The 25,699-nt window shown below is 43.1% G+C and overlaps 1 protein-coding gene across 8 annotated transcripts in view; it reads left to right on the forward strand.

The window, feature by feature from the left end:
- The window catches only part of MYO5A (myosin VA), a 98,296-nt gene that overhangs the window by 42,105 nt on the left and 30,492 nt on the right, over window positions 1-25,699 (forward strand). For all 8 annotated transcript variants that reach the window (XM_069025231.1, XM_069025233.1, XM_069025236.1 and 5 more), the window contains exons 5-20: window positions 1,182-1,338; window positions 5,306-5,449; window positions 6,221-6,302; window positions 7,754-7,861; window positions 8,312-8,418; window positions 10,791-11,056; window positions 11,604-11,685; window positions 14,120-14,260; window positions 15,030-15,155; window positions 17,136-17,219; window positions 20,588-20,749; window positions 21,251-21,348; window positions 21,991-22,077; window positions 22,171-22,279; window positions 23,058-23,269; window positions 24,155-24,311. In XM_069025231.1, coding sequence (XP_068881332.1) covers window positions 1,182-1,338; window positions 5,306-5,449; window positions 6,221-6,302; window positions 7,754-7,861; window positions 8,312-8,418; window positions 10,791-11,056; window positions 11,604-11,685; window positions 14,120-14,260; window positions 15,030-15,155; window positions 17,136-17,219; window positions 20,588-20,749; window positions 21,251-21,348; window positions 21,991-22,077; window positions 22,171-22,279; window positions 23,058-23,269; window positions 24,155-24,311 — 2,122 coding nt within the window. The remainder of the gene's footprint in view (window positions 1-1,181; window positions 1,339-5,305; window positions 5,450-6,220; window positions 6,303-7,753; window positions 7,862-8,311; window positions 8,419-10,790; window positions 11,057-11,603; window positions 11,686-14,119; window positions 14,261-15,029; window positions 15,156-17,135; window positions 17,220-20,587; window positions 20,750-21,250; window positions 21,349-21,990; window positions 22,078-22,170; window positions 22,280-23,057; window positions 23,270-24,154; window positions 24,312-25,699) is intronic.

Genomic DNA, 25,699 nt, shown 5'->3' on the forward strand with positions numbered 1-25,699 from the left:
TATACATGTTTGAAATAATGAAGCTTTTTATCATCAGCAGGGTTTTTTTTACCGTCCCAGAAGCAGAACTCCAGACCTTCTGCCAGGCCTTTAGGCTGCAGAAGCCATAGGTAGCTTTTCCATGCACGTGCCTTCGATTCCCCTGCACGGCATTTCCCGGTGGCCTCGGCAGGCACTGGCAGGCCCTGCAGACTGTCACTGTGCTGCCTGAGCCTGGAGGTGCCTCAAGTGTCGTTCACAGCTCCTGTGCTGTGAGGACAGCCTGGTCTGTGCCTTGCTATGCTCTCTGTGTTCCTGCCCCAGCTCTGTAAAGCTCTGGGGGAAGTTCTATTCCTTCTTTCGCCTCTTCATGCAAGTGTATAAGATGTGATTAAGCTCACCCAACTCACAGGAATACTTTGAAATATCTTTCATTTTAACTTCATTTGCTTTGAAAATGTAAAAGCTTTATAAAGCACATATGGTCTTTATTTTAAAAGTTTCAGGCTCTATAAATGTTAATTTCTGTTATTTTGTAGTGTGTTGTTTATTCATATAGTTGGGTTTATGCACAGAGCCCTCTTTGAGAGAAAATTGTTTTAGCAGCAAATTGAAGTTATTCTTTTTTATGAGAGAAGAAATTGTTTCATGGCAGAGGGACTGTCTTCACTCCAGAGCTGCTGTCTGTGTCCTCAACAGCCATGCTTGAATTTTTCAGATTCAGAACAATTCTGGGATAAGCTGGTGATTAGACCAGAGGGACGAAAGGTTTCTGTGGCTGACTCTGCTGTTGATTTCTCCATCTGTAAGATGGCACTCATGATCTTTACTAATGAACACTGCTAATGTAGTGGAGCACTGTACCACAGACTCTGGGTAGAAGTAGCTGCAGCAGCACGTAGTGAATAGCAGTAACAGATCTTTGCCGTAGCCAGGCTCTCTGCAGTGGCTCTGCTGGCTGGCTGGGCTGTGCCAGCAGTGTCCATCCTGGAGGAGCATCCTGCTGGCAGGCAGGCAGTCCGTCCTGGAGGAGCATCCTGCTGGCAGGCAGCTCGGTAGCTCACTGCCTCGTGCCTGCCACATGCACTTACCTTATGCTGTGCTGCTAACATCTGTGGTGGAAGGGTTGTTGCCAAGCTGGGGATGCAGAAAATAAGTGTCTTGAGAGAACAGCTGGGAATTAACGTGTGTTTGTGTTTCAGAGATGAGCGAAATCAGTCAATCATTGTCAGTGGGGAATCTGGAGCTGGAAAGACTGTCTCTGCTAAGTATGCCATGAGGTACTTCGCCACGGTCAGTGGATCTGCCAGTGAAGCCAATGTTGAGGAGAAAGTCTTGGCCTCCAACCCCATCATGGAGGTAAGAGGGCTACTGCACCAAACCCCACCCTCCAGCTGCAGTTATTACTGTGGGGCAAACATAAGCATTCAATAGAAAGAGCAATCTGTACTTCTAAAAAAATCTATAAATATATATTAATATTTTGTGTTTGATCCATTTACAAGGAGTTGCTTTAGGTGTTATTTTTGTAACATTTATGAAAGACTGAGAGAAGATGGGAGGGAGGTAATGTTTCAGTATTGATCAAGTATTTCACATAAGAAAGTCATTTTTATATGAATACTGCTTGAAGTCTCTTCAGCTTTGTAACTGGTAGTTCCCAGACTGCTGGCCAAATGCAATTGGAGAAGACTGGTTTTGTGTGTAAAATTCCAAAGAGGATAAAACTTGTGGTCTTAACCACTAAATATCTACATCACACAGTGGGGCCAGTAGATTGTACTCTGAAAGGAAGTAAAGCAAATGTTAAATTTTAGGAAATACAATTAGAAAAGAGAAACTGAGAAAACAAAGTTACATGGGATGCACGCAGTTTCTTTCAGAGAAGAAGAACAACATCAGAAGACATAATTTTGTTATAGTGAGCTCAGACTCATGTTTCAGTTCTGGAAATGGTTGTAACTAACTGTAGTCAAGTACCAAAGCCATTGGCTTGGGAGCACAGGTGGTGGCAATAGACTTTGAGAGGACATGTACAATTCCTCCTGCTTCAGGGTCTGTTCTCTGGGTGGCTCAGGAGACACAAATTCTGATGTCATAGCCAAGCAGAAAAGATCTGAGACTTACCTGAATTGTTTCTTGTGCCTTTACCTACGTGTGTAGATTCAAGTTGTGGTTGAAGTTGAGGAACTATGTTAAGAAAGGATTAATCAGAGCGATAGTCTTGGGGGACTTTCTCGAGAGAAGTAGCTCTGTCCATAGGGGCACTCATGCTCCTGCCTGTGAACAGCCTAGGAAAATGCCTTTGGACCACTGATGCCTTGGTAGATGTTGGTCATCTCTCTGCAGCAGTGTGAAAAATCATGAGTAAATAGAGTGCATGCAGTGAAATGTGAAATGCAAAATGCTGCCATTGTTTTTTTTTCTCAGGTATTTTAAAAAATGAACTATGTTTTATTCCTTCTTTCCTCCTGGCATGAGGAGTTCATGATACTCAAACTATAGCTGCCCCATCACGGTTGTGTGTGTCTGTCACAAGGTAATTGTGCCTGGTTTGTGGTGCTGTGTGGTGTTTGGAAACCTCTGTTGTGGGATAAAACAAGCTGTGCTGTGCTGGGCAGTGACTCATCGGAATGTCCAGCCATGGGAGGAAGCCAGGGAGCTGAGCTGTGCCTGGAGCTGCAGCTGCCCCAGGGGAGCAGTGGCCGTTCTCAGGTGTGAGCTGACCCCAGAGAGCACCGTGCACTGCTCCAGTGTTTGCAGGCAGTGCCACATCCCATCCGGGCCATGCTGACATCGGGTGTGCGGCTGACGGGGCCGGGGTGCTGAGCCCCTCCTGCCCTGCCCTGGTACCGGGTGCCCTCACATCAGCCTGCCAGGGACAGCTCTGGCAAGAGGCTCTGCAGGGCAGCTCTGTGCCTGGGCGTTTGCTGGGTGAAATACAAACTCCACGGTTTCCCTGCACCACTTCTTTTGTTTGGTCTAAAAGCCTAAAGCAAACATCCTGCTCTCAGTCCTTGCACCCCACCTCCCAGTCAGTGGCCATCACCACTGATTATCTGAATTAATTTTCAAAAGCAAGGAAGTTTAAATTGAGGACTGGAGCTTCCCATCTGTACCTTTTTTCATTCACTGAAAATCAATGGTGGTGCTTTATTTTTTAGGGATACCAATTTTCTGAAAAAGGGTATATCTAAATATATATTTCAGTTGCTCTAAAGGTCATTATACTTGGATAAAAGTTATCCTTTTAATTCCCAACACTTGAACTTTAAATTAGCTTTAGAGTGAGTGTTGTAAAATTTGATGTTGAGACAGACTCTTATGATAGCATAATTAATGTTTTGAAGTCTTTAGTTGATAAATCAGTAGAAACACAAATTAACCCATATATTTTAGGAGGAAAATGAGTAGTTCATTTTAGGAACAGGAAACTCCTCACTTGCTAAGTTGACTGTAAAGTCTTAGGAGCAAAAGGTCATTTTAAGTTTCTCTTTGGACAACCTAATCAGTATTTAATGAGCTACCATCACATGGTCTTAGCCTACTAAATACTCAGTAATGTCAAGAGATCACGGTACATTTCTAGCAACTATTTAAGTGACTACTTTTGTAGTCAATAACTCTGTACAGTTTTCCTATTGCAAATGTAGAAGTGGAGAAGTCTTAAAGCACATCTTTAGATGTCATTTCCTGCTGCTCATTCTTTGTTACCCTCTCCAGCTACACAAATAGTACAGCTCTGTATGTGCTCTGGCAAGCAATCTTATAATCCCAAAGACTTTCTGGCTTTATCAGTAATACTTTTCAAAGGAATAACTGGTTTCTGAAATGTTGTAGTATTATATTGCTACCACCACCACCAAAGTATATCACAGTAGCAATAATTTTAAAGCAGAAGAGTGCAGGTAGAGTTACATTCAGTTTGAATGAATTTGATGTTTCCTAGAGCTGCAGAGATGCAGTTTGTTCCTAGATCCTTTACAGCAGCTGTCCATCTGATGCCCACTTTGACATCTGCTCTGTTGGGTGTGTGTGCTGCTGCTGCTGCTCTCATGGGGTTTCTGATGGTCTAATCCCCCTTTCCAGGCTGTACCAGCTGGCACTGACCCATTCACTGGCCTTTTGCTTGCAGATTTGGGATACTCAGCAGTGCTGCTTGCTCTCATTTGCTTTTCTCAAGTTTATTTCAGTACAGAGTTCCAGTGGATTGCTGTGTGGACTGGGAAAGTAGGACACAGATACAGTGGTGCACTTGGGGCTTAGTAACACACACAGTGCCATGTGGTGAAGGGCAGTGTGCTGCATCTCAGTTACTCCAAATGCCATTCCTTCTGGTACAGAGATACCTTTAGGAATTTTTTGGAAGGTGAATTGCTGTATGATGTCTGAAACATGGTCTAATTGGGAAGAGAAAATGCTTTTCTTTGAAGTTGAGCACGTTGTGATTTGCATGCCTTGAATTCTGATCCCGCTGGTGACTGTTGTGGGGTGAACCCCAATGCTGATGAGGTGAGGCAGAATTGCACCACGTAGGATCCACAGTTGTTATTTGCCCTGGGCATCCCAGGACATATGAAATGGAGGAAATGCATGAAGTATTGTTTGTTGTGTGTGAAGCTGTATTGAATTAATCTGAGAAAGTTCAGCATGAGGCAGGGCAGCATCGAGGGCTGTCTCTGGGTCAGTAACCAAGCTGCTGTGGAAGGGGTTCAGTTTCAGGCAAATGACACAAGTCTGTGCATGTTAATTTTTAGATTATGCTTAGGCACACAATAAATATTTTAAAATTTTGTGTTTGCAGAAATGGTTTGGAAATGTGGTGATTAGAGAGTAATAATAATAATGAACTGTTAGCCAGGCAGAACAGAGTGGGCTGGGGGTTTACGACAGGTAGACTTTCAGAGGTTGCAAGTACTATACTTATATCTGTACACCTACATATATGAATACATCCAGGTGAAATAATTCTTACAGTTTTAATAAGTCCTTGGAAGAAATCTGTGTGTACGTGAGCTTTCTGTTAGACTCTTTATTTCCTTTTGAAAGACTTCAGAGAACAATAAAGGATTTTTAGCTGTAAAATTAGACTATCTGGAAGGGAAATAATTGCTAGGAGTTATCAGCTCCCAGTCTTACATTAATGAAATAACTATGTTTTGATGTAACTTTTTGACCAGGCAGAGATCTTTCTTCATTAAATTCTTGATTATTTTTTAACCAGGACAAAATTAATGTTGTTAAGTGTTTATGAGCCATGCAGATGATTGAAAAGATGTGATAATTTCTACAACCTGTTTAACCTTTACAATATTCCCTTTTTCAGTCTATTGGAAATGCCAAAACTACCAGGAATGACAACAGCAGTCGCTTTGGTAAATACATTGAAATTGGTTTTGATAAGAGGTATCGAATCATTGGTGCTAACATGAGAACTTACCTCTTGGAAAAATCCAGAGTGGTGTTTCAGGTAATACTGATGTAAACTCTTCATTTTGTTATGTCATACTTGAACCAATCCACTGTGTTCCACACTTCCTCCCCACCTTTGCCTACCTGATAGTCTAGAGCTCACTAAAAATGGACTTATCCTTGACTGGCTGCCTAAAGACATAAAAATAATAATTAGTTTGTACCATGCAGGGATGTTACATGAAGTGCTGTTGTATATTTTAAAAGTAAGAGAGAGTTACTGCACATGGTTTAGCTGGAAGAGAGTATTTTTCTTTTTTTTTTTTGTTTGAAGGTATGGAATTTAGAGTGCCTAAATTCAGAATTACTGAATGTTGGTCATGAGTCATAGCCTTCTGAGCTTGTCCTTCATTTCAAAATTCAAGCTTTGCCTTGGCAAGGAAGATACTCCCTTTACCAGCTTACTATAAATGCTGAGGCAAATGGTATTAGTTATTTTTGGAAAATGAAAAACTTTTGAGTGTGATCATTTCGCCCACCCACAGAATCCTGATCTATATTTAATGGTAATCTACAGCTCGGAAAAGTGAAATCATGCTTTTTTTTTTTTTAAAGTGAAAATGTCTGCATGCCTCTTGCTGTTGAAAATGTATTAAATTAACCAAGAAGGAAAAGATAGTTACTGATTTATTTTCCTTTTTTCCATGTGGCTTCTGTGCTCTTACTGTATTGCTAGATAAAGCATTATACATAGTAATTAATTTCTGCTCATGGTTGTTTCTGCCACTTGTTAAGTGGTGAAAAATAACAAATTCCTTTCTTTTTAAAGGCAGAAGAGGAGAGAAATTACCACATCTTTTACCAGCTTTGTGCCTCTGCAGCACTGCCCGAGTTTAAAACCCTACGATTAGGTATGCCATTCACCTGCGTTGTGTTGTGTGGTGGTAGGGACAAGGCAGCATCTCTGAGCTTCCTGAGCCATAGATCCAAAGGAACAATTGCTCACCTTTAAATTCTAGACTTTTAAACCTTCAAATACTAAAATGTATTGAAAATTACTAAAATGATAGACCTCAGACTTTGTGGTTTTCTGATAAAACAAAAGTAATGGATTTGTTTATTCAGCAGACTCTAATACACTGCAGTTGCAATCAATAGGACTTAGTATGTCTTGGAGGGTGAAATTCTCTTCTCTTGGTTCTTTGAAACCTTTTTTCCATTGTTCCAGCCACTAGAGGATTTTACCCTTTCTGGTATAAGCATCTGAAAAACTTATTTTGATCTGCATACTTTTACTTGGGCTGTTAGCAACAATTACTTTATAATCTCTGCTAACCTGGTGATCAAAAAGCAGATAAGAGAATTTTTTCCTTTTTCAAATTAAAATGTTGATAGAAGAGAGTTTTCTCATTTGACAGGAACTGGTGCTTTGTAAAAGAAAGGCGTGATGATGACCTTAGGATAGACAATCACCTCATCATTTAAAAAATTCAGTATAAATTTCAGGGCTTCCTGTATATTTTTAAAAGTTGGTTTCATAGCAGGAAAACTGCACAGCCTGTGCTGGTTTCTGAAATACCGTTCTGGTTTTACAGTGTTTCTCTGCTCTTCTGCACCATCCTGGCACATTTAGGATTCACATCTGCTCACACAGGAAAGAAAGGAACTGATGTAATTATAACTGAAGAAGCCATTTAGCAGACTTCTCTTTCAGCATTCTTGGAACCTTGGCTGATCAGAAGAAAAGGAGTCTGTTAGTGCAGCTGGAAGCAGGGGAACCACTGAAGCCATAGGAATTTACACAGGAGAGCTGCTGGTCTAGTGGAGCCCAGAGCTGTCCCCAGAGTGGTATGGAGCTATCTGTTCTCCAGCCTCAACTTCTCAGCCTGAATGGGTCACACATACTCATAAGGCTGAGCCAGGCCATAAATTAGAAAAGAGAAGAAAATGGGAGAGTATAATCTCCTGATGCAGTACTAGCACAGTAATGTCTGTCACATGATTCCAAAGTGCTGCTGCTGTCAACTCTGCTCCGACCGCTTGGTGGTTGGTTCAGACTTGGACAGTAACTGCTTCCAAAGGGATTATTCCACAGGTGTGGAAGTCTCAACCAAGGTTAGGTAGAGAATATGCTTGGGCACCTACTGTGGGAATCAGGTAGCTTAAGGAATACTTACTTGCACAGTTAAATCTTGAAAAAAATCTTCTCTAGAAAAGTGTGTCTTATGAGCCAGAAGGTGAAAATATACATATGTCAAATCATGGATTCTGCCAAGAGCAACTTAATCATGACACAGCTTTACAGATGGGCTGTGAATTTCTGCATCAATGTGTGTATAATACATGCTTTTTATTATTGCAGGGAATGCCAATTACTTTCACTATACGAAGCAAGGTGGAAGCCCTGTGATTGATGGTGTTGATGATGCTAAGGAAATGGTGAACACTAGGCAGGCCTGCACTTTGCTAGGTAATTGGTAAATCACAGTCTTATTCCAAATCTGAGATACTAGCAACTGTTTTCTATGTTATTTGTGTATATTTTTTTCATACTCTGTTGTGTTTAAAACCAAGGAGAGTTTGATAACTTGTATTGCATGCCGAAGATATTTAAATTGTAGTCGAATTACAGATATAAGAGGAGCATACATCATATTAACATAAATGGTGGATTCCCTTGGTGTAACATATACAGTGCTGGAGGTCACTGACAAAGCACTTTGAAACAGCAAATTAAATGATTCATTTTAATGGATTCTTTTTTCATCTGGTGGTAAAATGTTTTTGATATAAGTGGAACCAATTAGTACTGTCAAATGTCAAAGTCACACACAGCAGTCTCTGTTTTTCTCTCATTAATAAATTTTTTCATCAGCTGCAGGTCTCTCCATTCAAAACATTTTATTCATCCTTTTTCCAGGGATTAGTGATTCCTACCAGATGGGAATTTTTCGAATCCTTGCTGGCATCCTTCACTTGGGCAACGTGGAGTTTGCATCTCGGGATTCTGACAGCTGCACTGTTCCTGTGAGTAGTAGATGAGCTGAAGGGCACGGTTTGCACTCTGACAGGTCTGCCTTCTGCTTGTTTGCAGGGACCTCTTCTGAAAAAGAGTAAAATGGAAATGTGTTTATTTCTAATTTGCTAACATTTTCAGTTTTTTGCAGATGGATTCAACTCCTCTCAGTTTAGAGGCTTTAGACAGTACTCTCTGTATTACAACATTGGTGTACAATTATAACTGTAATTGATCTGTCCTAGAAAAGTCTAGTAGGCAAGCTAGCTTTGAAGTCCTGAGCAGATGTCTAGATCTTTATATTCCAACATGAGTATCTTCCCTGCACACAGTAAATGCTTTGCCAGATGAGGTTTTTTGACATTAAATTCCAAAATGTCCTAAAAAATTGCAAAATAAATGCTTTGCAAAGTCCTCTGGGATGTCTAGACATGAGCATAGGATATATAGATACCATTTGTGTGACTCATCTAAGTGTCATGGTTTTATCAGTTCTTTTTTGCCTTGGAGATCAGCAACAAGGACTGCATAGTCTGATCTAAAAACCCTCCTCACTGGTGAGGGCCGAGGCTTCTTGCCCAAGCCCATATTCTGGAGATGAGAAGCCAGATCTGACTGGTCTCTTCTTTGGATTGAGTGACCAGTTTCTCCTTTTGCCTCTCCTTGAATGTCCACTGCTGGCCTGCACAGCCTTCGTCTTCCTCTCTCTCTTGCAATAATAGCAACACTTGCAGAGTTTCTTTCTTGTGTCGCTGTCAGTCCCTTTCTCAAGCATCTGCAGTGGCAGTTTCTGGAGCTGGGACAACAGGTCCTTCATAGAGCCAGAGCTGACTGGTGTTCCTGCCCTGACACCACCTGCCTGTGGGATCTAACAGCTGCTTTGAAACCACAGCAGTAGTCTGGCTCTTTGGTGTGCCTTATAAAGGTTTTTGCTACAGAGAAAGCTCATTTAGCGATCACAGGTAGAAAGCTGGTGAGCCCCAGGACGTGAGGAGCTTGCCTGTGTTGTAATGAGCATCTCCAGTGCAGGAATCCCACCGGCTGAGCTGGTAAAAAGCTGCAGGTTCCTGTGCAGCCCTATCCTGGCCTGACACCTGGCCAGCAGTGGTCAGTGTCGGCTCAGTGGCATCATTGCCTGGGCTGTGCTGTTCTCTGGCAGTAGCCACGTCACCACAGAGCTCTGTGCCATGAAGACTGCTCTGCTGGGAGGCACTGGTGTGGTGATGGAACAGTGGTGCTGCAGGGTGCTCAGCAAAGGCATGCTGCTGTGGCAATGAATCAATTTGTTTAATGTCAGCTTGAGCAACCCTAATGTGACACTCATTTGTGCAGTGTTCATAATTATTATTACTTTATCATAGTCTTCCAAGCCAGTCAAACATGCTCAGTTAACTGGATTTTGGAGGTGTAACTGCATGGGACCTGTATGCTGTAAGAACTAGAAAAAGCCCCAGAGAAGTCACAGGGATGTGGAAATATTTAAAGCTGATGTACCCTGAAGGGTACATGTGGTAACAGTCCTGTGCCATCTGTCCTTGTCAGAACACTGCTTGTCAATGTGCTGCTGAGCCACCAGGTGCAGTGGGAGCGTGGTCAGGAGGCAGTGCTAGGGGAGCTCCTGAGGAGGAAAGACCTGTCTGCCTCCTTGACTTCTAGTGATCAGTTTGCATGTTAGTCACAAGGTGTAGTATCTTATTGAGTGGTAAATGCACTGCACTGGTTTTTATGCAGAAATCTTACACGCCCATCTCAGCATGCAAGCCTTGCTGGTTGATTTTTCCCAGTTAAACAAAGCTCAGTTTTTTTTCTCCTGTACAATCTGATTTGAGAGCTGGAGAACATCATTGTGTGCTGCAATCTCTGAGTGTTTGTCTCCAGAATTCACTGAGAAAACACTTTAAGTACTGAGACCAGAGCACTAAAGCCCTTCCACACTTCTTGTTTCTTGGCTCGGGCTGTGTTCCGCATTGCCCATCGCTCCCTGCCATGTCTGTATGTGAGCAGTCAAGAGCCCCACTCAGGAGCTGCAGTCCATTTGGCCTGAGACAGTAGTAGGGATTCAGAACACCAAGTCCATCCCAGCAAAGCCAGACGATTCATTTTTGTGAAGGTTTCAGGTTCCCTGTGTGAAGCATTTTGGTGCACACAAGTGTAGTAAAATAAAAGCCTTTGAGGAAGCTTGTTCACTAATTCACTAATTCACTCAGCAATGTGAATGTGCTGAGTGGGTAGGGAACTTGCTACGTTTTGAAGGAGGAAGAGCTGGGGAAGTTGCTGTTGCTGCTTATTGTAGGATCACTGCAGGCAGGCAGTTCTGTTTGCACGGTTGTATGTTCGCTATGGGTAATATTGTTTCAATATCTAATGAGCCTGTTTTTATTAGCCCAAGCATGAGCCCCTCATCATCTTCTGTGACCTCATGGGTGTGGAGTATGAGGAGATGGCCCACTGGCTTTGCCATAGGAAGCTTGCCACTGCCACCGAAACCTACATCAAGCCAATTTCCAAACTTCATGCCATCAATGCCAGAGATGCACTTGCCAAACATATCTATGCTAATCTCTTTAACTGGATTGTAGATCATGTGAACAAAGCCCTCCATGCTACTGTAAAACAGCATTCTTTCATCGGGGTGTTGGACATCTATGGGTGAGTTTTTGTCAGATATGACACTCTTACATAATTATCTGACTGCAAAGAATCTTTTTCTTTGTCATCTAGCACTGCATGGATTACACAAAAAAGCCCCAAACCCTAGCAGCTGCTTATTCCAGCTGAAGGAAGTAGGTGTTTAGTTTTGACACACTATCTAAGATCTTTGTCATGACTTTGACATTTATAGTGGGATTTCAGGTTTTTGCTGTTGGTAGTTCGTTTATCTGTTGCATTGTGGAAAGTTACAAGGGAATTTTCATGTCAGGTTCCTCCAAGGTGGCACTTACAGAGGGTGAAGATAACTAATGTGCTCTCCAGGAACATCAGTCCTTTCCCTGAGTTCCTCATCCCTGCCTAGAGAGGAAGTATCACTGAACTGCCTATGTAGTGTGATTTGCTGTTTCCCTGTGTGTTTTCTTGCTTGACCTGTGTTATTTGTGCCTGAAATAATTAATTTAACTGGAGGGAGGGAAATAAAAATTTTGGGGTAATTTTTTTTTTTTTCAGTACACTAGTAATTTTGAGTATATGCATATTTTAGATTTGAAACATTCGAAATCAACAGCTTTGAACAGTTCTGTATCAACTATGCCAATGAAAAACTGCAGCAGCAGTTCAATATGGTAAGTAGGAAATGACTGGCATTTCCTCTTCCCTTTCCTCTCATCCAAGTCCATTCTGCTAATTGGGTCCCCAGTGGTTAGGATGAATTCTTTCAGTCTATTAACCAGCTGTCCTGGCCGTGGGCTTTGAGGGATGGGGAAAGATCGACTATCTCCTAGAAATAGATTTTATGACTAACTGCTGCTCTGGGACTATTTGAAATTCCGATCACAGTAACAATTATAAGGCAGAAGCAGTGCTTGGCAATTAAGACCCTGAGATTGCCAGTCAGTGAGAGCACCGTGTGGATGAAGTTGGAGTTAGTGGTGTCTCTGTAAGGTGTCTCTGTAACCTCCGAGAGCCCCTGGATGGGCAGGCGAGCACGGCTTCGCTGCTGGAGATCGGCCGCCTGCGCTTCCTCCCCAGTGTTATTTTTTGAGGCTTTTCAGCTGCATCCTGAAGTTGATGAATGACGTGTGGCAGAAGGCGGCTCTTCCCCCTCCTCCAGAGAGATCACGATTCTCTCCTCAGCCTTAGTGACGTTTGCAATTACATATCTTACCTGCATAATGATGAGGCAAGTTATTTCTGCCGGGTCTGTTGCTAGGCTCTGCTGCAGCACCGGGATGGCTCTGAACTCCCGTTGTGATCGCACCTCTGTGGCAGCGTGTGCTCGCAGGACCGGCTCCCCTGTGCCCTGCTTAGTCCCTGTGTGTCAGGGAGCAAGAAGGGTGCTGGAGCAGAGGCTGGGCTTTCCAGCCCTGGCATGCCCTTTCTGTGTGGGTAGTGCCATGGTTGGCTTCAGCTCCGTGGGTGGGATGTCGTACCTGCTGGGCACAGGGCTTCTTGGAGTTTGCTCAACTCTGCAGCAAAATCTAGTGGCTGTAAGAGCTGTCTGTAATGATTCTCTTCTTCAGTAAAGACCACTGTGCCCCTGTTCCCTTCACTCCTGTGCAGTTGCTGTAAGCACCTGCCTCACAAAGGAGGGGGTGACAGGGCTGTTACATTGGTGTCCTGCCAGGCTGCCAAACCCAGTGCTGGTGAACACGGACCCCTTGGGCTGCCGTGCAGGCACACAGGGCAGAGGTTGCTTTAAATTAAAGCCCTGTGGCTGGTGGCAGCCAGCAAACCTTCATGTAGCTGCCTGGAGCAGCCTGAGCCCTGCTGAGGGCCGGCTGCTTGGGAACAGCCCGACCACCTGGCCCTGCCTGGTGCCCACCGCCCTCAGGGAAAATCAGGATGAAGGCATTTTTCACCACCTAATTGCTAGTTCCTTCACACTGAAAAAACGGGTTTCTGTTTTCTTTCAGATCTTGGGTTGGATATGAGTCGCCAGTAGAACGATGCCAGGGCTTCCCTGCCAGGTGCAGGGTGGGAATGGATCCCGTGGGCGTGGTTCAGGAGCGCAGTGTTGGGAAGGATGGCGTTAAGCTAATGAGATAAAGGGATAAACAGCTTTGTCAGGGTGGTTTTCTGCTGCCTGACAGATGTGTGCTGGGGAACTGTGAGATGTCTGTGGGCTGTACACTGAGCTTGGGGCAGCTGGGACTGGCACCCCAGTTCAGGTGCTGTGGCACCCAAGACTCTGCCCGTGCTGCTGGTGCTGGGGCACTCCCAGCATGGGTCCACCTGCCACAGCAGCATGAAGTGTGCAGAGAAATGTAAATGGGGGATGAAACATCATAAAAAATAACTGGAGTCAGCAGTCTTCTTGGTTTTTCAAAGCACTTGTTCTGTTAAGACCACAGTTTGCCTGTTTAATGTCTTATTCCGCTTTCTCCTGAAGTTTTAATTCCTCTCTTACGCACTTTTCATTAAAGCTGTGCAGGTTGTTTGTGATAATATTTTTGAATAAATATACAACTACGTGGTTACTGATCTTTGTACCAGATAAACCTGTCACAGAATTTTCATGAAAGGATTCCTAGTGCTAATACTCCTTCAGCTTTTGCCAAAGAGTAAATTTTAATGCAATGCATCATGTTAGAAAAAAATCAGCAGCCATTTAAGAGGAAATGGAGCTCTGTTCTTTTACAAGGAAACACAAAAGTATTTATAGTGAAATTTTGCTTGAAATAGAGCAGTGCTCATAATTTCCAAATCATAAAAGCTTGGCATATCCCACTTTATAGGTTGCTGTTCCTGCACTTGAAGCTTTTTCTGGGTTTTGTGTTGTTTTTTTATATGAGAAAGAGCTTATAGTAATTGTGGGACAATATAGTAAAAAGATAGGGTATTTGCAGAGAATATGGAGTGCTTTAATTTAGTCTGTTGTTTTTAGGCCAGGAAAAAAGGTTAATTTATTTCTCATACACTTGTTAAAGGGTTTATTCAGTTGAACTAGTGTGTCACTTGACAGCCTGGATTAATGTGCCAAAATGAATTCAGTTGAGAGTTCAATGAATTTATTCTGCATTTTATTTCACAGAAAACTGTTTTCTTTCTGCCCTATAGCATGTCTTTAAGCTGGAACAAGAAGAATATATGAAGGAACAAATACCATGGACCTTGATTGATTTCTATGACAATCAGCCGTGCATCAACCTCATAGAGGCCAAAATGGGAATTCTGGATCTGTTGGATGAGGAGTGCAAGGTGTGTGTTCGAGGGCTTTCATAGAAAGGGGTCATCAGCTGTCCTGCTTCTGGGCCTCACAGGGAGAAGTCATCAGCAGACAGTTGTCATTTTGACACTGCTGGTGCAAGAGTTTGGAGAGCATGCAAACAGAATTGGCAATTACAGGAGGAGAAAAATGGTTGTAGTAATGACCCCCCTCTCCTCCCCCCCATCATGTATCTCTATCTGTTCCTGTGTCTCTGATCAACTTTGTTTGGACTTTGACAGTTTTCTCTTCCCTGAGGATAGCGAGTGCAGTCCTTGGTCCTGTCAGATTTCCCTGAAGTGCCACTTGCTTGGTGTTTCCCTCTTTGTCTTTTATCTTGGTTTATTTTATGCCAAGCCATGTACCGGGGATGGCTCAGAGTGTCTGCCTCGGTGGAAACCCAGCGTGGGGTTCCTGTGCATCATGAAGTGTCCCCAGAAATCTCTAACAGAGGTGGATGGGTTCTGCTCAGTCTGGTGACGTGCCTTTGGGTTCCCTGCCCTCAGGTGTGTGGCACTGGAGGCACTGCTGGTGTCAGATGTGTCCCAGGAGCTGCACCTGCTGCCGAGCAGTGCCCAGTACCCGGTGTGGAGCAGGCAGGTGCACAGCTGGTTACTGTGTCCTTGATTTGGGCAGTGCTGCAAATCCAAGGAGCTGGAATGTCAAAGCAAACCATCAAGGGTTGTCCCCATCTCCTTAGAGGCTTTTGCTAGTGAAAAGTGTTCAAGGCATTTTAAGTGGATTCTGTATTCTTTTCCGTAGATGCCAAAAGGCTCAGATGATTCCTGGGCCCAAAAACTGTACAATACTCATTTGAATAAATGTGCTCTCTTTGAAAAACCACGTCTGTCAAATAAGGCCTTTATCATCAAGCACTTTGCTGATAAGGTAAGGACTTTTCCTCCAGTCCTGCTTTCCTGCTGCTGTTGGGAGGGGATCCTGGGGCTGCTACAGGCAGGGACTGGGCAGTGCCATCCCTGGCTCTACTCAGCTCTTGCAAAAGTGTGCCTGCCTCATCCCCATCAGGAGGAGAAAGTGAACTGGCAGCTGTGCAGAGCCAGGGACACAAATGAGCTCCTGACTCCTATCACGTGCTATAACCACTGACCATCCTTTTTGCAGAGATGGAGGCTTAGTGCATTTGCAGCTCTCAGCATTACTGTGTCAATTCCAGTTATGTAACAGAAATGTATAAGAAAGGAAATCCTGTACCCCCCCCCCCCCCCCACTCCTTTTAGCTAAAGAGCAGCAAGGAATTAATGCTGTTTTTGCTGCCATCTCAATGTGCAAAGAGGAGAGAGGCTAACACACCCTTTTCTATTGCTGGAGCAGTGTGTGCTGCTCCCACCCTCGCCTCGGCTGCTCAGGGAACAGCTATTTCTAGGAAGCTGGCTGAGGGTGTCTTAGTGGAGTGCATGTCGTGTTCAGCTCCCAGTGCTCGTCAAACTGAGCCACTCAGGTTAAAACAAAAAACGTAATTATCCCATTTATCACAGTTGTCCTGTTATACAGAAAAGCTGCCTCTGAATATTGTCAGCTTTGTCAAAAAAGGTTTCCAGAAGCTCTGGGATTCTTATCAGTAGGTCTGCACATGCTGACATGAGGGGTTGGAAGCCTTTATCTGCCTCCACTGGGTTTCTCCCAGGCTCCTGAATTTATGTGTAGAAGGATCCTGTTCTTTTTGCATCTAGTGTTACCTTAATGAAAGCAGCAAGAACATCTCTGTAACTGTTTAGATTCACGAGTTCTATTTTATTTTGTGGATGAGAGAACAAGAAGGAATTAATATTTCATAATCTGTTCATTAGGTTAAACTTTGATATAGAAAGCAAGGCTTTCCTAGGTCTAGTCTGTGAGCAGCAAGGTCCAAGGAAAGGTGAAAGTAGCTCCAAGCAGGTACTGTCAAAGCTCTAAGCTCTGATGTGCTGTCTGTGCTAAGCATTTTATGTTTTCTGTGTGCTTATGTGACCGTACACAGACATCTTGGAGGAAAAACAAAGCCACAGCTGTCAGGTCAGGGGTCTGTGCTGAGGGCTCCTCCTGGATGAGGCAGGGATGCTGCTGCCCTCTCCTGGCATGGGCTCCCGCAGTAGGAGCACGGATGGTGCCCCAGGGAGTGCTCAGAGTGGGCTTTCAGCTGCGGAGAGACCCTGGGGACATCCTCTGTCCCCTTCCCTCTAGGAATTCCCTGAAATGTTCTGCAGCTCAGGGGGTAGTGTCATTGTGCAAGCACTGATAAACAGACTTCTGACAATAGTTTTGGTTTTGTTTCAGCCTTGAATTAGGACAGTGAAATAAATGGTAGGTTTTTATCTGACACTGGCTGTTCTTTGGTCCAGGGGACCCTGTAGCCCTGTGACAGAGGATTGTTATGTATTTTCACAACATTCAGACATTTTATTGCTTCTGGTAAAATTAGTCCTTGTGAGCACAAATGAGGCGTTTCCACAATAAGCTGCAGGCAGATGTACTTACTGCCTCCTGGCTAATGAGAGGAGATACTTTGTTCTCGGTTGCATCTGGATTTCAGACAGCCCTGATGAGTTCAGCGAAGGAGATGCTCAACACACGTTTTGATTGTTCACCCTTACAGTAACCATTCAGTCATGCTGCCTTACCCACCTCTCAGCAGTGAAATGTGTCTGGTATAATGCAATGGCAGTATTCCTCTCTCTCTATTTTAATGTTCTGTGTTTTACTGGAAAGCACTCTCTTTGAGGAAAATCTATATTTAACAAAGATGCAATTGGGAGCTGCTATTTTCAGTATATAAAAGAATTATATTTTAAATGTGAATGTTATAGCTGGTAAATTCTATGCAAGTTATTCTTACTTAATTTCTTTCTGTGGTAAAATGATGGCTTTCAGGTGGAGTATCAATGTGAAGGCTTTTTGGAAAAGAATAAAGACACAGTTTATGAAGAACAAATTAAGGTCCTAAAATCAAGTAAGGTTAGTATAAAGATTTTTTTTTCTTCTTCTTTTGCAGTTATGAATCCCTTGAATTAAGGGTCCTATAAAACTTCTTAAAAATCTAGGAAACATTTCTCCCTTAGTATCAGATCAGCTGAAATTCAACATAGTTTGTGTTTTTCTTGGTTATCTTTATGAATTTAGAAAGTCTATATCCTAATTTTTTTCCATGTAAGATCAGTCTGTTTAGCCACTGATTTCACTGTTTGTGGTTTGTTGTTGTTTTGGGGGCTCTTTTGTTGGGTTTGGGTTTTTGAGTGGGTTTGGGGAAGGGGCTTCTTTTTCACAAAACTTTGCTAAATTTTCTGTATGTCAATGACTTCTGATATACTGTAGTGGTATAAGAAGTCTTAACACTTAAGCCCTTAATTTTATAACCTGAAAACAGAAGCTCCTTGTTTATGGCGTGACAATTGAGCAGAAAATTTCTGAGGGAAAGGCAAGTTCTGTTCCAGAAGCAAAATGAGAGAGGAATAAAGTATATAGACCCTAAGGGCACAAACCAGAATTGACAATCTTGTCTCCTTGTTATCTATGAAAGAAAGATAACATCTGAGTTGAAAAATACTGCATGAAGGAATATTATACAACAGGCCTTCAGTGGCATCGCCTGCATTGTGTAATGGCAGAAACACTGGCTGTACTCTCAGAAATGGGAAGGCAATTAACTTGACATTGCACAGTGGTGGCTGTTGGGAATTTGCTGGCTCTAATGGCCCAGGAAGCTGGGTATCAAGGACAGGCCATTTGAAATTATGCTATTTTATCAGGAAAACCAATGTTTTTCTCTTCTGTTTCTATTCTGAGCCGATAATATGAAGCTAAATGATTAAAACATGTGGTGTAATGAAGCACCACAGCAGACTTTCCACTGGGAGAAGTGTTGAAGTGGTTTAAGGGAAGCCAGTTGCTGGGGGTGGAGGGGGAGGCAGGTGGCATCTGTGGGGAGCTGGTAGGGGCCAGCCAGCCACTCTGTGCAGGGCAGAGGAACAGGGTGCTCTGAGGGATGTCAGGCAGTGACTGAGGGACAGGCAGTGGGGACAGAGCTGCCATAAGAGCCTGACAGCAGCTTGGGCAGGCTCAGTGTAGCTTGAGACAGTTCAGTCTAAACACTAAAAAGAAACATGTTTTTTACCCCATGGTAAATTTTGCCAAAACCAGTGTAAAGAATGTTTCATTTTTATTTTTCATCAGCACCTCTTTGTTAGTAATTGTAGTAGAACTGCATTTCTGATTTTTGCTTTATTTTGTTGGTGGTGGCGTTTTCTGGGTTTGCTGTGCACATCCAACAGAAGGTAATTCTAAGTTGAATGCATCATCTCTCATCCTGCCCATGCCCAATCTCACATACAGCTTGGATGCATCTTTGCTCTCCAAAGTGCATGACACCCTCTGCTCTCGGCAGGCACTGTAGAGTTCAGCTATTTATTTTGGCCTTCTCTGTAAATCCACCCACAGAACCTCTTTGAACTAGTTCAGTTTCCATGCATGTATCATGAAAGCAATACAACAGTCCTGGGCTTTTATGCTTGCTACTGGTTGTTAAAATCTTCTGTTGTGGCTCTGTATTGAGAGAAATTATCTGTAAGATTGTTAGCAGCATGCCTGTTAAGTTGTCTGAAAAAATTACAGGGAAGAAATGCTTGTTGCTTGTTTTCTATCACATAAATTATCTACCCTTTGATCAGTGTTTCCCCTCTCTTTAAACACTCCTAGTGTTCTGCAAAACAAAGAAAATTGATGAGGTTCTAAAACCCAAAACCAAACAGGAGCAGGAATGGCCCTGCAGTGTGGATTGTTGCAGCACTGCTCCACTATTGCTGACCTGTACTGGAGAGGCCAGACACTGTTCCTTTCTTCTACCTGGGGACACTTGGGCCAGTGTCTATGAAAATAGTGCCTTTGATATGCACTTGCCCATTTTTACAGGCGGATTTTCCCAGGGTTGGAGAAAGGGAGTGAGACTTAGGTATGGACAGCTTAGAAGAACTCATCTATCTGCAATCAGGAGCTTCAGAAAAATCGTATTACATTTAAACAAGATTCTGTCCAGGCTGAAAAGACCTGGCTCTGTAGGTCAGATGCCTGTGCACACCAACTCACTGCATCAAGGGCAGCTGACAAGGAGGTGGTAGCCCAATCATCCTCATCTCTGAGTTGAGTCAGGGGAAGGGAAAGACTAAATCACCCTCTGCAAATGTCATTCTTCCACCAGCTACAGAGGTAGACTCAGGTGAGATAAAGCCAAGCTGTGATACTCCTTTCTAAGTTCAGGAATTTAGAATACCTTTGTAGCATCCTTAGTCATTCTGTTTTGCTGGAGTGCTGTGCTGGATTCTACTGGGGAACATTTGATGCCTTCTCCCAACCCATCTGGCACAACCACAGAGCACAGGTGCCATTTTGCTGTGCAGCGTGTTTCATTGGTTATTGTGTCTGCTCACCAAGTTTCATAAGACAAAACCAATTTTTTAATTTTTTAGGTTGTACTTGGCCCAAGCACTTTCTAAGTACTGAAAAATGAATGTTCTTATCTCTTGGGAAAAAATGCACAGATGCTAGATATAAAATTATTCATGGACAGGTAGAGAAGTTCAGATTCTCTTACTCTTATAATGGTTCTGAAGTGTTGTAGTTGTCAGTAGAAAGACCTGGTGGTTTTATTTTTAGTTATGAGTTACTTCAGAGCAGCTGTGATGTATCAGTATGTTTTGTAGCCATTGGAGAAAGGGAACCAGAAGTCCTGTGTGGTATTGGAGGGATGTTTCAGGTTTTTCCTCTACTCCCACTGGCAGGGAGTAGATCTCAATCAGATAAATTTGGCTAGTGGTTTTTTTTTCAGTTGATGGTTCCTCTTTTAAGCTGATTATTTCAAGTTGGAGTGATAAAGCAGGAATCATCTTTGCTGCCTGCTGCTTTATTCAGTGTCCCAGATACCTCTCAACCACAAAGGAGACTGCTGCACCATTGGAATATGAGAGGACCCTGTAGGTTTCCTTCTTAGATCAAAGCAGCCATTTATAATTGCAGCCAGTACCTATGAAACTGCTGTCAGTGTCTAACAGATTCACATGGAAGCTATTGTTGGCTGTATGAAAAAAACCTCAAATCAGAATTTTATCTTCAGAAGGAGACTCACTGATCAAACCCACAAAAGTTTTGGTATTAAATCGTGGCCCACTCACTGTACCACTTAGCTTGTCTGCTTTTTCCATTTGTCTCCTGTGAAGTTCAACAAAAATGCAGTTCTTAAAAAAACTGAGCCTGGAATTTAGCCTTAAGTGCAAACAGGTGCAGTCACTTGCTGGATTCTTACCCTCTGTGTATTTTTTATTCTCTTCTACCAGTTTAAGCTGCTGCCAGAGTTATTCCAGGATGAGGAGAAGGTCCTCAGTCCCACATCAGCAACCCCTTCAGGGCGCGTGCCTCTGTCTCGAATGCCTATCAAACCTGCCAAGGCCAGGCCAGGCCAAGCCAGCAAGGAGCATAAGAAAACTGTGGGACATCAGGTGAGTTTGAAGATGCAGCTCTGTTAAATAATCTCTCCCTTTACCTCCTTTCTCATAGGTCCCAAGGCGTGCTGGTGCCTCATAGGATCCTGTGCGATTTTGAGAGGTGCAGCTTATTACAACTTAGGGTTTAGAGCAAATAGTCCCTAATTACTAATGCTCTGTGGGGCACAATTTCAGGGGGGCTATTTCTTATTGTGGTGCCAAACTCCAAACGGATGTTTTTCAAAACAGATTTAACATGGATGCTGAGAAGTTTTGAAAATCTTAAACTAGGTCTTTTGGATCATGTGCTACTTTGTCTGACTCAAATCAAAAGTGGGGTTCAATCCCCAGAAAACCTGGTTCCAGTTATGAATAAGCCAAACATAAGATATCCACCTATTTTTGCCATAATTAAAAGTATGAAGATCAGGTCTGTTTTCTGAGGTTATCTCAAACATGACTGAGCTTATTGAGGCTATTCCCTGATTTTTTTTTTTCATTTTCTTTTTCAAAAAGTTTCGAAACTCTCTTCATCTGCTGATGGAAACCCTGAATGCTACAACTCCACACTACGTGCGCTGTATTAAGCCAAATGACTTCAAGTTTCCATTCACGTAAGATGCCAGTTCCTGTGTGGTTTGAGTAGCCCGTGCTGGGAGGGGATTGCCCAGGGCCACTGAGGTTCAAGGCTCTGCTGAACCTTGCTCACTCAGGAGCGAATACTGTGCCTCCTTTCTCTGGTTATGGGTTCATTGTGTGTGTGTGTATGTGTATTACAGCAGGAAATGTTCGGGATTAATAGAGGGAGAAATAATTCCTGATACCTTTTTTTTGTTTATGGTGATACATGAGAAAAAAACTCCAACATTTTCATTGCTAGCAGTTTTAAATGTAACTGGCAGTTTGCACTCCTTGAGCTCATTTGCCATTTGCTGGAATTTGCTTTTTCAGATTCCAAAGCCTATTTCATTATCTTTTTTTTCCATTTATGAACTTGCTTAGAGCTTTTCTCAAAGCCCGGGCACACAAAGACTCCTGTAGCTCTTGGGCTGACCAGCAGGACGTGCCAATGGGCTCAGACAGTTCTCTGGCCAGGCTGTCCTCTGTTACCCCTGAATTTCAGGAGCACCTTATTCACCACCCATCACATCCCACCCCTGCTCCCCACTGTGCCACTCCTGTCCTGGGTGTGCACACAACCAGGACCCCCAAGTAATGCAAACCCAGTCCCACACCCACCTTTTGTTCCTACCTAGATTTGATGAAAAGCGAGCAGTGCAGCAGCTGAGAGCTTGTGGTGTCCTGGAGACCATCCGCATCAGTGCCGCTGGCTTCCCTTCCAGGTGTGTTTGCTCTCTTTGGATTGCTTTCAGCTGCAGTTCTTTTTAAGGTAATGCTTATTGTTGGGACTGACACTGTCTCTGCTGTTGGGACAGGTGGACGTACCAAGAGTTCTTCAGCCGTTACCGTGTTCTGATGAAGCAGAGAGATGTCCTTGGTGACCGAAAGCAGACGTGTAAAAATGTCCTGGAGAAGCTGATTCAGGTATCAGACTTAGTGCTGAGAGCATTTGGAATCTGCAGGAATAAAGAGTGTTGCTTGCTCCCTCATAGCCACACTATTTTAGTACTTCCACAGAGTACTAAGCCACACATGTATTGTAAGCTGTAGCTCTTTGACCGCTGTTCCTTTCAGCTTAGAATCAAACAGCCAACAAAATTAATTTTTTTCAGTGTGCCTTTGTATATTCTCAGTTTTTCCCTCAAAGGAGTACTATAGCCTGTAGACATAAAATACTATTCTCTTTCTGGTTTAGTTCTGAAATTCCAGATGTGTTGGAGCAGCAGCAGCATGCTTTGTTCTGCCCTAGTCCTGATACCATAAGTGATGTGTGCGTGTCTGAAGCCCCAGCTGCTTTGTTTGCACTGTGTAATGTGGTCGAAGATGGACCGTTCAGAGGGGTCAGCTACAATTTAAGCAGAAAATTGTACATGTGCACTGACTGTATTGCTTTCATCCTCTGGGCCCCTTTGTCACCTCCTGTAGCCTTCCATGTCATCATCTTCATGACATTCTCATCTAAGAAAAAATCTCAGGATGCTCCTTTGGGCCATGCTTGTGGCCTTATTGTATTAATTTTTAAACAGAATCATACAGACAAAATACCCTTCTCCACTGCTTAATTTAAGTCTTAGATTACCCAAAATATTACACAGATAATTTTGCCTCTTTACTAACTGTGCTTTCATTTAGCCCTTCATGCCTTTTTTTATGCACTAACTCTTAATGCTGTAACTTATCCTCTTTTTACTTCTGAAAATAGGACAAGGATAAGTACCAGTTTGGGAAGACAAAAATATTTTTCCGGGCTGGTCAAGTAGCCTACCTGGAAAAAATAAGGGCAGATAAGTTGAGAGCTGCCTGTATCCGCATCCAAAAGACGATCCGAGGCTGGCTGATGAGAAAGAAGTACATGCGTATGAGGAAGGCTGCCATCACCATCCAGAGACATGTCAGAGGGTACCAAGCACGATGGTAAGCACGGCTCAGGGCAAATCCCACACCAGCCTCAGTCCAGAGCCCTGTAAATAGGGCATTGAAATGTGATACATTGGTTCTCGCCTTCCTACACTGCCCGAGAGGAAATGATTTTCCAGGGAAATGGAGGAAATTGAATATAATGAGTGTGTCTGTCCTGCCTGGTTTTGACCTTTCTGAGAGGACAGTAGCACCCTGGCTCTGTGATGCAGAAAACAAGTAGTAGTAGGAGATGTGTTGCAGGTGAGGTAAAGCAGGACTGTCTGAGTTCTCTTTGCCCAGTTTCCATGTGCCCTCCCATCTGGGTCTGTCCTACTGGACAAGCTACTCCTCATCAAGGGTGCAGCTGTAAAGGGACATTCACAGTCAGTGATTTGTTTGGATTGACTTCTGAGGGATGGCCATGGGGCCAGAGAGAAGGGCAGGAATACAGGTGGTATTGTTCAAAGACAAGGCAGTGATGAAGACTATAATAACCAACCTTTGGAAGGAGGCTTGTGTCAAGATGCTTTGTAATTGTCTTACTGCAAGAGCCAAGAACAAGCAAGCATTTTCTACTAGTTGAGGTTAGGAGAGTAGATCTGGAAGATGACATAGTGGAAACAGCTTTAAAGGTGGAGAAGAGGTGATGAGAAATTAAGCTAAGTTTATCTTGACAGTTCTATAGTACAGTTTTTAGGGGAAGTGGAAGCATTTCTCTGTAAAGCTTTGCAAGGTTTCTGTTAATTTGTCATTCTGTCGTACTGCCACACAGCAGAATAGCAAGTAAATATACTGTGTCACTGACAACATTAAGAGGAAATTAAAGATATAGGAAATTTAAAAACAAGCATTCAATCACTGGCACATAATTACAGGTATTATTTGTAATCTTTTCCTTAGCTATGCCAAGTTCCTGCGGAGAACACGAGCTGCCATCACCATTCAGAAGTTCCAGCGCATGTACGTGGTCCGCAAGAGATACCAGTGCATGCGAGATGCTACTATTGCTCTTCAGGCTCTCCTGAGAGGTTACATGGTCAGAAACAAGTACCAAATGGTAAGAAATCATAATGTACTTTTTCACTCTACCTCTATTTCCACATACTTTCAGGACAAAGCTGCTCTGTTGTGTTGTCTTGGGAGTTGGAAATGTTTTGTGTGCATGCTGCTAGGTGTGATGCACAAACACAATACCAGAGCGTGGATTGAGGGACAGCACCTGGAAATTAGAAATACCTAATACTGCCATCAACTTGTCATTTTAGACATATTCTCATTGTCATCTAATACAGATGTACTTAGACTTTCAGTGCAGCCAGCGGAGAATCCAGCAGGAATTTGCAGCATTTCGGACTTTTTCATTTGTTTTATAGAATGTCGAGGCACTTAAATACTGAAAATAGCCTTGCTTCAATCTGCCTCCATGAGTCCAAATCAGTATCAGTTACATCAGTATACATGTGATGCACTCACTACTGGTCCTCTCCCATCCCTGGTTTCAGTGATTCTGAAATGGCTGATGGAATACACTGCAGGAGACCTATGTTACAAAGAGATCCCACCAAAATAGGATACTGAAAGTTATCCACAGGGGGCATTTTTGTTTTATTTTTTTAATGTACATTGGTTTTTGTTTGGGGATGAGTTGATATAATCCTGTCCTCATGTTATTGATAATATTTTCCTGATTATGCTTGATAATAAATTATTCAATTGAGAAATTAGAAGTTGGTTTTCAGTGGTTACAGGGCTGGAGACAGAACTGTGATTCAAGCTGCAAAGTGCTAACATGTTTCAAAGCACTTTTATCCACAAGAACTGTTTTAGCCAGGCTCAAAAGTCAGCATGTGTTTCACTGAAAAAGTAGCTGAGGGAGTTGTGTTGTTTTCCCAAGTGTGTAGATGCTAAGGGCATGCAGCCAAAAGCCATCTCATGCTTATGTGCCATATCTTTCTCTTTTAAATTTGAAGTTTCTGTATATTTTTCATTTGTATTAAAGATGCTACACAGTCACATGTAGCATTCTAACACAAACTAACCACAAAGCTGGAAAATAAATAAACCTTGGTCAGAGTTTCTTAGTAGCAAGACCCCTGTGCTTGACTTGGCTGTTCTTTTGTGTGGGTATCCACTTGCCTTTTTATTGGAATTCCTAGCACTCTTGTTATTACAAACTCTATTTGTGATGTTAAACAGGATGTGTTTTTAACAGTGGTCTGACAGATGTGACAAAGTGACACCTGGGTCACAGCAGTAGGTGGCCAAAAATCTTCAGGAAAATGGGAGAGGTTTCTCTGTGCCTTGTTAGTTGCATGAGTAATACACACCCCATCTGTCTTGTAGCACAGTTTAATAAACCTGTTATATTCCCTCTTAACAGAGATGGCAGGTTTCTGGAGGAGTCCCTGCAAGGGGTGGCCAGACCTGCCTGTCAGGAGGATCCCC

This window comes from Aphelocoma coerulescens, chromosome 10 (assembly GCF_041296385.1).
Source record: "Aphelocoma coerulescens isolate FSJ_1873_10779 chromosome 10, UR_Acoe_1.0, whole genome shotgun sequence".
Taxonomy (NCBI): domain Eukaryota; kingdom Metazoa; phylum Chordata; class Aves; order Passeriformes; family Corvidae; genus Aphelocoma; species Aphelocoma coerulescens.